At 41.5% G+C, this 14,333-nt stretch overlaps 1 protein-coding gene across 4 annotated transcripts in view; it reads left to right on the forward strand.

Moving 5' to 3' along the window:
- Rcan2 (regulator of calcineurin 2) overlaps positions 1-14,333 on the forward strand; it is a 239,804-nt gene that overhangs the window by 148,114 nt on the left and 77,357 nt on the right. Inside the window, exon 1 of one of the 4 annotated variants that reach the window (XM_005318611.5) lies at positions 3,804-4,126. The exons of the other annotated variants lie outside the window; for them this stretch is intronic. Within the exon in view, the coding sequence (XP_005318668.1) occupies positions 4,040-4,126 (87 nt within the window). The 5' untranslated portion in view covers positions 3,804-4,039. Of the gene's footprint in view, positions 1-3,803; positions 4,127-14,333 lie in introns of those variants that run through there. 4 annotated transcript variants of the gene reach the window in all.

A 14,333-nucleotide genomic window follows, 5' to 3' on the forward strand; every position in this document is an offset into this window, starting at 1 on the left:
CGATCATGTTGGTAGATGCAAGATATGTGGTGTGGAAATTAAAGGGGATACAGATGTAAGACTGCTGAATTTCAGCAAAACCTGTAGTCCTGGTTTTGAATTGGAATTATCATTCTGAACATATGATACGTGTTATCTTTAAAATGTATTTCTATATTTCCCAGCTCTGTCCAGTGAAAAGACTTGTAAAGAATTACCAACCCAGTACAAAAAGCACCTCCAAGTATATAGATTGTGATCTTAAAATAGGTTGAAATACTTACTAAATGGAACTGGGACTCCTTGGAGAAATGTGACTCCTTATCTGGGGCAGGAAATGAACAAGATGAGATTGGAACATCTTGTCAGAGCAGAAGGCAAGGTACCCTCAAAGAAGACTGGGATCTTGCAAAAGAACCTGGGATCCAATCTTGTTAAACTCCCACCAGCCAAAGACCAGCAATTCAAGCATCAGTAAGAAAGAATTACAATGTCCTGAAATCCATCAAATGGTGTCCACTCTGAGTTTTACAATGATAATTTTAAAAAGAAAAAAAAAAGAACTTCGATGTCCTTTGGGAGACTAATAGGAAAACAGGACATTGAATAAACATATCTCAGCACTGTAGGAAAAGGCTGCTAATGTCACAAAAGAGGGGCATTCAGGCATTACTCTCTGCTAAGAGCAGCACACATCGTGAAGTGATCTCCCCAAACCTCAGTCTCTTATGCCTCTGTATCTAACACACAGGACCAATAAGCAATGGAGAAACAGGTTAAATGACACTTTATGGAGTTGATCAAAGTCCAGACTGAGGGAAATCTTGAAGGGAAAATAATATGATTTCATCAGCCGCAACACTATAAAAAGAGTAAAAAGGAAGATATAGAGAACTCTGTAGATCAGAAGAGATAAGAGACGTACAGTAATCTGGTTCCCAATTTAAACAAGCAAATTGTTAAATAGGAAAGTGGGAAGGGAGGGGACAGCAGGATGGGACCAAGGAATGAGGAGATGAGGTGGGAGATAAAATAGTTGATAGTTGGAAGAGGAAGCAAGAGCAGCTGCACACTTGTTACCCTGCACCCCAGGTGGTGGGTACATGAAGGTTTGTTGTGTTCTATTTATGAATATGCTTGAAGTTCTTAAAAAAAAAAATTAGGTGATCCCGGACACACAGAAGGAGCTATGCTGTTGGCAACCTGTAGCTGTAAGGGGAACGTCTGTGCTCATTAGCAAAACAGGTGTGACCGCTGCCGCCACAGCCACCTCTGGGAAAGGAAGGTTCGCAGCTCCTCTTGCTCAGGTGGAGGTGAGTGCATGGGGTCAGCTGTCAGTCCTCTTAGAGAATGTCTGGCCTGAGAGCGGAGGTGGCCACTAAGGTATCTGTGTCACACAGCATCCTGTCCCTCCATGTGGTTGGTCGTTGAAAGAGCTATAGTTTGGTTATGTCCCAGGAGTTTCTGCCCACTTCAGCTGGAAAGAGGGCACTGCCAATTAGAGGTGCCAGGCCCCAGCTGTTGGAGAGATGGGGTTCTCTCTGGACTCGCACACAATCCATCCTCCTGCAAGGGCCCACCTACCTACCCCCTAGATCAGGAGGCATCTCTCTTGGTTTGAGTCCCTCTACTTGCCTTTAAGCTTCATCCATTTATTTATTCACTCATATTTCATGTATTTATTAGAATACCTCAGACATCAGGCATTTTAGCCCCTGCAAATATACATCAGGAATTGGAAACATGATAAGTCAGAATTTTTCTTTTCAGCTAGCTGATAGGCATTTATGAACAGGCCACTGCTGTGAAACCATACAAGGTAAATTTTAGGACATAACATGGTATAGGAAAAATATTTGTTTTGCTCCTCGAACAGATGCCAGGTATTCAAAGTCATGTTCATCTCTTTTATGTACTTTACATTTTGGCTCTGTTCACGTATGGCTAGGTCCCGTTTACCTTCTCATAAACTTGGCCTGGCACTTCATAGCTGGCTAGATAGAGGTCCTCCAGGTTTTGTTATCTGGCTCTTGCTTCCTTGTGTACTTCAGGCTTCAGTTAAATTTAACACTCAATGTGCCTTGTTCCAAGTAAATTCTTTTATGTGGTCATTTATAGTCTTCTCTTCTTAGCTGGAGGGCTCTCCTCATTTCTTTGTCTGCTAAATTCTTATCCAGGTCTCAAGGTCAAAGCAGAGGTCACGTCCTCCTCCTACATTGCTAATCTGCCATCTGAACGTGGCTTCTAACCAGTGCTCCCACCAAACATGCTCTGTACCTCTGTAACCACAGCCATCACTGCTTTGTCATTGTATAAGTGTTGTCTCCATGTCTCCCTGGATTTTAAGGCCCCTGAGGATGAATTTTGCTTTTTCATCACTTATCCCTATGAGCATCTGATGCAGAACTTTGTACATAGTTATCATCCACAAAGTGTTGAGTTACATATATATGAATATGACTTTATATTCCCTAGAGTTCCCTAGACAATATAGAAATATCTCTCTCTTCTCTCTCCTCTCTCTCTCTCTCTCTCTCTTTCTCTTTCTCTTTCTCTTTTACACACACACTCCATAGCATCTAGAGTGTTTCATCAGTCTAAATTTCTTTATTTGTGAACTGATCACATTTTCACATTTAGTATGGAAAATGCCTGGTTGAAGGTTGGTGCTCAAATGCAATACAGTGAGGACTAATCACAAAGCTTCACCCTCAGTATGCAATGTCCACTTACTCAACAGCGTGTAAAATTGAATGCTCTGTCTAATCCTCTATGAGAAAGGTACCAACCTGTTATAAACTATGGTGCTCCTGCAGCTACTGGAGATGTTCCTACTGGGAATAGATCCTGCTAGAATGTTGGTGAGTTCTATTGGAACTTGTATAACTCACGATGAGATTAAAAGCAATCTGATGTCCTCCCTCTGCTCACTCTGAAAGGAGGCTATTCCTGTTTGATGGATTTAGACATTAAACACAAATTGCTGTCTTGTGCCAACCATTCTGCTAAAGTTTCAAGATGGGAAGGTGAGTTATCCATGACCCTGCCCTTCAGGAACTCACAATCAAGAAAAAGGCTGAGAAAGCAAAGGGACATACTCAAAAGTCCCAGGCAAAGTTGGGCCCGGAGGCTTTGACAATGACCCACATCAGTGAATTTGCCCATTATACCCAGCCATCTGTCCCCTGGGTGAGACGTTTGCTGTAAGTCCTTTCCACACACGGCCTGTGGTTTGAATGACCTTGGAGATGGCCTGCAATCCCCAGCTTGCAAGGGTGCTTTTCGTTACTGGTCTGCATTTATGTGCTTCAAATAGAATTTCCACAGACCTCTAATTATCTCCTCTAACCAGGCTGCCTGAATGACTGACGACCAGCTCTTTAGTCACTCCAAGAATGGATTTCTATTCAGTCCATGCCCGGGATGTATTAGGATGCCCAGAACATGTGTGTCTGCTCCGAGTGGCACAGAGCAATTAACAGAAGCCAAGCAATTTACAAAATGCCCCAACTTCCTGCTCCTCTCTGAGGCAGAAAACTGTCAAACCTTAACCTCAGGAGGTTCATCTGCAGAATTACCCTTACCCCTCCCACCAAAGCAGAACCTCTGGTGTCAGATTCTGCCCCCCTGCTTTTTGCAGACATAAGCACTCGGCTGAAACAACAGCTATGACTCAGTTCCTAGCTAACGCTGCCTGAATTGATTTAGTCTGAGTTCAGATTTAGCACATAATCATGTTCAATTTGCTCCACTGCACTGCCTAGAGATAAAAGGCTTGGAGAGAGAGAGAGAAAAAAAAAAAAAAGCTTCAGCTTGTGTCAGTCTTTGTGGTGATGTCATTGCCATGAGAGAGCCGGGCCGTTCGTTACTCTGCCGTGCCGCCTCAGACGCGGAGGACTGCGTGCGTGCAGCAGGAGCAGGCTCCAGGTGCCCAAGCCTCCAGCCCATCCCCAAGCAAGGCAGCACCCAGCCTGGCCACAGCAATATCCACCTGGAGGCTCTTCCCTTCACTCACTGCTCTGAGGTTGCCTAACTCTTTACTGAAAATTCAGAAGGGGGAATGCCAGCCCCTAGCATGGACTGTGATGTTTCCACTCTGGTTGCCTGTGTGGTGGATGTCGAGGTCTTCAGCAATCAGGAGGTTAAGGTATGCACCTGCAAGCTGGTTCTTCATTGTTGCTGTTTCTAAAGCTGTTTGGCAGAGCCTATTTTGCTTAAGGAAATAAGACTTTGGTTAATAGTTTTCAGCTTGTGGTCTGGGCTAGAAATGCATGTGGTAAGTGCACAGCTATATTAATCAGAATAAGTTAGAAGAGGGACCAGCCTGCTATTTTTGAGTGTGATAAGATTTGCCATTGTCTGTTTCTTTTTTTATTTTTTTTCCCCCTTTTCTATTAGGTGACCTCTGGTCTTCTCTTTCCCAGGAGACATGTTTTCATATTCTCCGATTGTGTCTTTGTCAATAAGAAAAAATTGTCAGTCTTTAATGTTGAGAGGGGTTTTGAATCAATGATTAACCAAAGAAAGCACCCATAATCACCACCACATTCAGGATACCCTGACAGTGGGACAATAGCCCCTTCATGGCGTGTCACTTAAATATCCTGTGCTGCGGTCTTTAAATTGAACAAAAGCTGTCCTACAGATGGCAGATTCAATCTCCAGCTCCCTGGAAATTGAAGTTGGGGAGCAGCCGCCTAAATTTTCTTTGTCAGGCAAAGGAAGCAAGTCATTTTCCTTGCCTAGTTGTTCACAAAGAAAGTTCAGGCAAAAATAAATTTTTGCATCGTAAGGCTTAGCATTCCACACACTAGACCTCACCGAACGTCTGCAGCAGTTTTGAAATTTCGGTGGGTAACTGTCCTTTGATAGTCGTTCTCAGTTCTATTTTTCCATTCAGTCTTCTGAACAAAATTCTATGCTTACAAAGTGTGAATTTTTGTCTTAGGTTTAGTAAATGAGCAAGGTGAAGCGCTTTGAGTTCACTCATACACCATACACACACACACACACACACACACACACACACACACACACAGGAACACACGAACAATCATTTGTTGTGTGTTGTGAGGAAGAAAGGGGGAATTATATTGCATAATCATTTACTATCCATGCTTTAATCCTTACTGATAGGAAACGCCTGAATTTTTAATTATTGAGGATTCAGGTGACACCTTTATACCTTCCAGGTGGGGATTTATGTGTTACCAGCATAACACACAGCTGTGTCATTCAAGTCTGTGGTTTTGAAATGAATTCAGTAATCTGGTTTGTTGTTGTTGCATATTTGAAACATGTGGCTCTATATTTCCCAATTCTTATGCCAGTACTGTGGAAGTGTCCACCACCTGTCATTTGAAGGTTGACAAATTTGGAATATAAAGGTTTAGTGCTGCCTGTGTCTATCCAGAATGAAAAGGTGCATCCAGAGACCCACAGTCCTGACAGTTCTTCTTGCCATGAGCACTCCAGAAGGGAGGCAGTCATCAAAGCCCCTCCATTTCAAAGTCAACATGAAGTCCAGTGTGGGTACCTGAGTAGGGACGTCTTCCAGTAACTGCTGGAATAACAGAGCAAAACTTCACAGTTCCCTTCCATCCTCCACAGTTCTGTTCACACACTTGCTCCAAGAACATCCTAAGATATTCTCAGCTCTTTTTGTTTCAAGAAACAATTGTGAGAAAATATTTACTAGAGACCTGGGATAAACCAGACATTGGGCTTATACAGAAAGGAGTTTAACATATGCTTAGATGCTCTGTGTAGAGACATAAAATAACCACTGACCCAATATATTTTTTTTAAGACAGAGAATGTTTTATAGAATTAAAGAGATACAAAGTTTTAACAGATGGTTGTATTTGAGTGATTGGGATGACTTCATGAAAAAAAAAACAAAACTACCTCTTGAACCTGAACATGGTGGATTTTATGCAGAAAGCAGGAAGGCAAACCATCCTGCAGTTGGGTGAGTCAACCCATTTGACTGCAGTATGTTTGCTGTGAGATCAGAGGGGAAGTGGGGAACGGAGATGATCAGGGCCGGATAATGAGGCAGGTGATGCTGTTCTTCAGAAATTTATGGGGTTTTCTGGGAAGACTTCCTCCAGAAAGATGGATTACACGTTCTTCTGCTGATAGCTCTGAATCGTGAGGGACATGTTACCTAATCTCTGTGCCTTAGTTTTCTCATCTGTAATGTGGGGATAATAGTAACCCCTACCTTATGGTTTAGTAGAACTAAATTATACATGTTAAAAAAGGAACACGCCCGGTGCCTGACTCCTATTCAGTGCTTAATAAATATCAGTTGTCACCATCATCAGCATTGCTATCTTTTCAGACACAAATCCAAAAGTGATAGTTTACTTTTGTTGATTTGTTGGAATGTCCCAACTCCAGCTGAGTTTACAGTAACTCTCCCCAACAAAGTGTTTTTGCTCCTCCACCACCCCTCACCACTCACATACTAGAAAACATGATCCTCTATTTTAGATACTTAATGATGTCATGGCTTTAACAATTATCAAGCAAGAGTCCCTTCTGTGCTCATGAAAGAGGGGAAAATGAACAAATTCATGTGGGCCAAAGAGGTGTTGAAAAACCTGTAAGTTCCTTGCTCAAAACTGACCATCCTTTATTATTGTGAAGAGATTCAAATGGAAAATTCTGGGCACCCAACAAAATTTTCCCAAAGGAAACCATTTTTTTTTTTCAGTTGCTAGTAGTGGAAAAGCAGTTGAACCAGGAGGTCTTTTCTTCAAAGGTCTTTAATATTTGATGTTGGTGAAAAGGGAGGCCTGTGGTAAGAGTCTGCCTCACCTGCCTGTTTCTAGCTTACTTGATCTTGAGCTTGTTCATGGTGTTATAGATGTACAGCCCCCGCCGGGGAGCAGCCATACCAGGCAGATGCAACCAGAGGTACCTTCACAAGTGCATTGGTTTGCGTGAAGTGGGTAGAGACGTGCAAATCCTAGAAAGTCGTTCTGTGGTAGGTTTGAGCTGGTTTCAATGGGGACTTCTTCAGTTCCAGTTTCCCAAATTTAATCAAAGCTGCTGTAACAATAATGCAAAACAAAGGAGGATATCGGGCCAATAGAGTTCCACCGTGTTCGTCTTTCTCTGGAAATTCCACTGGTATTGTGAACATAGCTGTCTATTTTATAGCATAAGAGTGATTGGAAATCTCTAGAAATTCGAATCACTAGAAGGAAAGTGATAATGAAGAGCTGCAGAGAGAGCGAATGAAAATATGAATGTGTGCAGGATTGATTTTTTTTTTTTCTCCAGTATTCTCATATTTTTGAAATTAGTCTTTCGAATTCTCTTCCCAATTCAGAAGAAGCCAAACCATTGGAAACATGAAAGGGATCCAAAGATGGTTAATGAAATTTACATTTCACTTTATTCCAGTGGTTCTTAAACCAGATTTCACATTGGCATCCCTTGGAGAGCTTTTAACAATGTTGATGATGTATAGGCCCCATGCCCAGAACTTCTAACATAGCTGATCTGAATGGAGCCCAGGCACAAATTATTACATAAAGCCAGGGACTTATCTCTTCTAATCACACGTGGGTATAGGTAAGGTCAGTCAAGAATTGCCAAGAGTAAACTCTATTTAAGCACTGTGATTCCCATCCCCCAAATTTAGATTTAATATATGCAGTTTTAAAAGCAATATCTTGAGCAGCCAAAAGTGTTGGGACTTACCGAACATGGATCAGTTCACCACACCTGCAGTAGCTCTACCTGTTCTAAGCTGACACTCTGATCTACTGCTAGCTGCTGTGGCTACCTGGAGCAGAGGACTCCCATTCCTCCAGGGGGCATCCAAACCTGGGTTGTCCCCTCCCTGCCATGATGGCTTCCCATACAGAAGAAAATGTAAGTGCCTTCTCTGTGTGGGAGAGCTTCTGAGTGGTGTCCCAGGCATCCAGGCTTGTCCCTGTGGGTATCCATATCTCAGAAAGCTCCTTTACACTCACTAGAGCAGGCAGGAACCATAACAAGTCTTATAGGAAGTACAGCCATCCAAAGATACTTTATGGTTGGGACATTTGCTCATTCATTCAGAAACCTATGTGGAGCATTAACTCCCCGGCAGTGCTCTGGGCACTAGGAGCCGGACCAGACGGGCATCCCTTCCCACATGGAATGCACATTCTCATGTGGGAGTCGGTGCCCATAAACAAATGTACACTGTAATTCCAGTTAGAGATGAAGGCTCTAAAGAAAAATGAAGCACAATGAGGGATGAATGTTGGTGAGGAAGCAGTAGCTACTTTTGAGGAGCTGGCTAGAGGAAGCATCTCTGGGAAGGTGACAGTTTATTAAATGTCATTGTTCCAGTGTCAGATATCTAAACGAAGTGAGTGACAAAGTCATGTATAGATCTGAGACAGGATCATTCTGTGTGCAGGGAATGGTAAGTGGGAAGAGACCATTTTATCGGCTCCCCATCTTATACTCATTTGGGGACCCACAGAGGCTGTAACTGTCTCATGCCATCATTTTCAGAAAATTATGCTTAACATAATTACCTCATGCTGCCACATTTTTAAACCTGTTGGATGTCTTGGTAAATGGAAAAATATTAGCAGAGGTTTGTTTTCAGCAAAACAAATCATAATAATAATTCATATGCATGGAATCTTAGGGTTGTTGTATAGACCAGGTCTTTCCTCTTCTGAAAGGCCAGGGCTTTTTTTCCCCTTAGTTTTATTTTTAATTAACATAATAGTTGTGCATACTTGTGCATTAAGATGTTTGATGCATACTTATATTGTACAATGCTCAAATCGGGGTAACTTGCATATTCATCATCTCAAACATCCTTTCTTTGTGGTAAACATTCAAAATCCTCCTTTGTAACTTTTGGAAGCATAGATGCATTATAGTCCCCAACTATGCCGTAGAACACCAGAGCTAGCTCCTCTTATGTAACAGTAAGATTGTACCTGTTGACTAAGCACTCTTCATCCTTCCCTCCCCAGCCTTGGGTAACCATTTTTGTACTCTCAACTTCTGTGAGATTAGCATTTTTAGGTTCTACATGTGAGTGGGATCTTGTGGGATTTGTCTCTGTCTGGCTTTACTGTACTTAACATAATGTCCTCCATGATCATCTAGGCTGTCACAAAGGACAAGATTTTTAAGGTCACTCATAAGTCCTACTTTCTCTCCTCTGTTTTTGAGCCTTTCCAGATATCCTCCCAATCCATGTGAACTTGGACAAGTCTCTTAACCTTTCTTGGCACACTATAATTATGCTGAGATAAATACTGTCTTGCATATTCTCTGTTCTATTTTGCACAGCATTCCCGGTGACTGGCTCATGTTCTATCTGTGTCATGCCATTGTGTGAGTTAGTAAAAGACCAGTGCATCGTGTCCACTCGGCACAATGAAATATCTTTGTCATTTGAACCACTGGAAATTTCAAATCCCTTGCTTTGTTTGTTCAGAGCAGTAGGAGGAGTAGGAAGAGGAGAGAGAAATGACCCAGGGGAACATGTGGGTGCTGGATATCAGGAATTGTTTTGAAATTTGTGGGTATCTTTCAGGCAAGCTGTTTGAGCTTCTCAAGCTTTTTGCTGAGAGAGGATCTGGGTGCAACCATGATCTTACATCTCTGCAATTTGCTTCCAGGATCTGCAAAAACCATTTTGTCACACAATAACCTGATAAGCTTACGTTGAATATGATTTAATGCTCAGAAATGGAAAAACTTAAGAGTTATTCACGATAACCTAATGTTTTGATTATTAAAAGTTAACAAAACTCTCATCCCCTGTTCTATGGGTATAATATTAAATAATATTTTGTTATGTATCTCCAGATCTTCTTTAATTTATCAAGATCAGAAGAAAGTGTGCCAGTATGGGGAGGACAGTGACATGTTTGCGGCAGATTTTAACCCTCTAGCAAAAACAAAAGCTTGCTATTTCTTTGATAACAGGGACTAGAATTGAGGCCATTTAAAAAAATAAATGAATTTATGTAATACTTATAAATAGCCCCCCCCCCAACCCTTACACATTCTCAAATGTACAAACACTGAGCATTTATTTATTTGTGTCTGAAGGAGGCAACAAACGTCTTTCACAGAGTGGGAAGAAACGATTTTCTGCAAGTGACAGCTGCTCCCTAAGAAGGGAATCAGACAGATTTCTCAGCCACCTGTCACCTTAGGGAAAGGCAAGGTAGACTGTAGTCTACTAATGACATTGTTAAGTGGAAAAACAACTAAAAACTTGTTTCTCTGTTGAAAGACTCTTTTTAGCTGTTGGAAAGTAGGTAAGACAATGACAGTTGCTGCTTCTAACCTGAGTGTCAGATTGACTAAAAAAAAAAGAAAACAGCAAAACAGCCTCTTCACTAAAATCATTCCATAAAGAAAGAGATTTTAATAAGGATACCAATGGCACTCTGACTTTATTTGAGTACAAACATTGGTAATTTGTAATGGGCTGTTACAGTATTTTCTGATGAAGTTTTAGAATTGACACATAATAAAGTTTTCAGGTATCTTTTTCTTATCACTTTATGTGCTTAGGTTGTAATAGGCATTACTACTTTGCAGTGAATGGCAGAGCTTTCCAAGGAGATCATGAACTTCCTAACCAATACCTGGCCTAGAATTTATGTAAAGGGTAAAACATATTTATCTTAGAGATGGCAAGAAATACAGTTCTTTAACTATAAGCTGATTACAAAATATTTCTAAAATCACACTGAGAAGCCAGTTGCAATGGAACATGCCTGTAATCCTAGCAACTTGAGAGGCTGAGGCAGGAGGGTCACAAGTTTGAAACCAGCTCAGCAAATTGATGAGACCCTGTCTCAAAAAGAGCTGTAGATGTTGCTCAGTGGTTAAAGCACCCTGGGTTCAATCCCCAGTACCAGGGGAAAAAAAAATTGGCAAATAATTTCAAATGGGGATTTCGAGCAATTACAAAGTTATATCCTATCTAGAATGGAGCCACATATATATATATAAACACACACACACACACACACACACACACACACACACACACACACACAATAAACCTACCAAGAAAGATTTTTTTCTAGATGTTCTCACTGCTCTGCACCAGTCTAACATTATAAACTGCATGTTCTTACCATGACAAAGGATTAGGAGATTAGAGAAGGTTCCTGGCCAGGAAGTAGAACAGATGCCTAAGTAAATGCTAAACAATTCTTTGGGGTGGGGTGTACTAAGAAATCCACTGTCTTTTCTCTTTATTTTTATACACCAAAGGGATATTTATATCCTTATACTCTAGTAACACCACAATTACTTTCCCCCAGAATACGATACACCAGTGCTAAACTAAGAACAGGTTTTAAAAGGTTTCATAAACTGGTTGTGGTGGTGCATACCTCTTGTAATCCCAGTGTCTCAGGAGACTGAGGCAGGAGGATCACAAGTTCAAAGCCATCCTCGACAATTTAGCAAGGCCCTAAGCAACTGGTAAGACCCTGTTTCAAAATTCAAAAAAAGGACTGGGGATGTGGGTCAGTAGCTAAGCACACCTAGGTTCAATCCCTGGTACCAAAAATATAAAAAAGTAAAAGTTTTCATAAAGATCTTAGACCTTCACCTTCCAGAAAGATAAAAATCTATTCTTTTGTTAGATTGGACTATGGACCAACTTTCATTCCTCAAAAGAGTATCTTCCTCAAACTATCAACAGGGAAGCTTGCTGCTTTGTTATGAGACACCCCACTCCAGCCAGTCTACGGTGATTCTATAGGAATAGGTAAATATGTACCCCAAATATTTGACCTTTGGAGACCATTTCCTAAGTTTAGCATTAGACTATAACTGAATGGTGAAAAGTGTAAGTTCCAGACATATTCTCCTCCACGAATCCATACCATCTGTTATCAAGAAATGATATTTAATGAATTCTTACAACTCTTCCCAACCCCTCAGCAGGTACTTCATGCAATGCTCATGAGAGCCCAAATCATGCTGCTTTTATCTTCCCATTAATAGCTTCTTGATATTCAGAGAGGCTTATTTTTTACACAAGATCACACAGCTATAACTGACAGAAGTGGGACTCAGACTCTTCTTTCCACTACTGAAATATCCCTAAGGATTAGTTAGTAAACCATTAATTACTGGGGTATAATGGTAGAGGGTAAGAAGTTGAATTCATATATAATATCTTCAAAATGCAGTTATTATCTTTATCAGAGGTGGTGCTACTATATTTATATAGATCAATGGTTGAGATAATTTTAGCTTCTTAATAAATCTAATGCTGTGGCAATTATAACCATAGCATCTCTTTTGGACTTTTTTTTAAATAGAAACTGTTTCGGATCTAGTTTGACCATCTTGGGGGGATGGAGAATTCACTGGGCTCACTAAGAGCCTAATAGACTGGACCTGGTTTGGTAGTTCCTCCACCTCCTTGTTTATGTTACCGAGCATGTTCCATTGACTCTATGGGGTGCAAACTGTGAAGAACTGTAGAGCAAAGGAGGTGAAAGCAATTGCAGTGATATTTTGCTTTTGGACAGGCTTGCCAAATTATGCAAGAAAACCTCAGATTTCTCCAGGAAATATGCAAAGTACAAAGATCATAAAACTCTTTAAGAGGAAAACTTGGACTGGAATATTGTTTGACACAAACAAGATCTCTTAGTGTATTACTGTAGCCTGCATCAACAGAGCATCTAATAGAATCGATTTCATCTTCTAGGACTGCAGTGTGCCTTTCAGTATTGACTAAGAAAATCATCTTAGGCTACCTTTCCTAGAACAGGATACATAAGCAATGAGCTAACTTAATAATAGCAGCAATTATTGAACACTTACTATTTTTCAGGCACTATACAAACCACTTTGATTCATTCATTCATTCATTTATCAAATATGTATTGAGTGCCTTCCATGGTCAAGGCCTCAGACGAGGCTCTGGAGAGATGGAGATGAACAGTCTCATTGGGTACAAAAGTCTATGTATTGCTGGCTTTTATTCCACTCAGTTACATTTTTCCCCAAAAAGGATAGTATTATTTTGACCTCTGAAGAAGCTTCTTTTGCTGACGTGGAGAGTGTGAGAAGGAAGCAAATCTTGTCATCAGAATCGGATACCCTGGGGCAAGTTTTCTAGTTGGTCACTTATCTGATGGTATGACCTTGAGCAAGAAACCCTAAAGCTCTATGCCTCAGTTTCTTCCAATACAAAATGACAAGAATACTATTGCCTACCCTCATAGGTTGGTGGAAAAGATTAAATGCATTAGAGTATGTGAAATAGTCAACATAGTGGCTGACAGCACAAGTCAACATTATTCATTATCATCATTGTTCTTATTAGTCGACTTCTTAACGTGGAGTTTTGAGTTTTCTTTCTAGGGCCCTTGACCCTACTTGCCCCTCACTATATCAGATTTTTCCACTGTAGTTGTCAGCTGATCTTTGCATAGGGGCAGTGGCGTCCTCGCCTCGGACAACCTGAGGTCACAGAACTATGAAAAGGAAGCCACTGGCTTCCTTGTCACTTCCAAGCCTCCACGAGTAAGCAGCACACACACGTTTAGAGCACGAGGCTGCAGGAATTGAGGGGCCTGGATAAACGGGAAGCATCCCCACTCTGCAGCCACATGGGGTGTGGTAGAATGAAGCCTCAAGGAAGTTGCCTATGTCCATTGAGTTCATGGAAAGAGAAGCGGCCTGAACAGAAAAGTAGGTACATGGTCTCTAGCCCCAGTGGAACTCAGTGGCCCCCATCATACAGAATAAAGCCCTAATCCTTGCTGTGGTCCTCAAAACCTAGCAGACCTTGTCCCAAACTGCCTTGCATCAGTCTTCTGTGTGTCTCTTCCTCTCCCTGGGATCCAACCAGTCTCTCCCTCCCATGCCAAGCATCTATCTGCACTTGCCCAGAGTGCTCTGCCTGCTAATGTCCACATAACTGGCCCTCACTGATAAGAGAACCCTTGTTCCTTGGCTACCAAATCTGAAACAGTGCAGCTGGTTGGTCACCATCTGCCCCTTATCCTGCCTTGTCTTCAGCGCATGTGTGAGATGCCATTGTGTGTTTGAGTATTGCTCACCATCCATATCGACCACCAGAATGCAAGCTTCAGGGACTTTCCTCCTTGTGCCCCAAGAGATACTGACATGGAGAAAACACATCCACAAACGAACAATAGGCTCCGGTTCTCAATACCCCAGGAGGACATGCTGGTAGACCGACCACTTCTTTGAAAGGGATAGCCCAATGTTCTAGATCCCAGGCCAGTTTTAATCACCATCCAGAAAGGGGTGTGCACAGCACCATGTAGAGGTTTTAGGGCAAGGTGCCCATTAGTGGAAAGAGT

Source organism: Ictidomys tridecemlineatus, chromosome 8 (assembly GCF_052094955.1).
Source record: "Ictidomys tridecemlineatus isolate mIctTri1 chromosome 8, mIctTri1.hap1, whole genome shotgun sequence".
NCBI classification, from domain to species: domain Eukaryota; kingdom Metazoa; phylum Chordata; class Mammalia; order Rodentia; family Sciuridae; genus Ictidomys; species Ictidomys tridecemlineatus.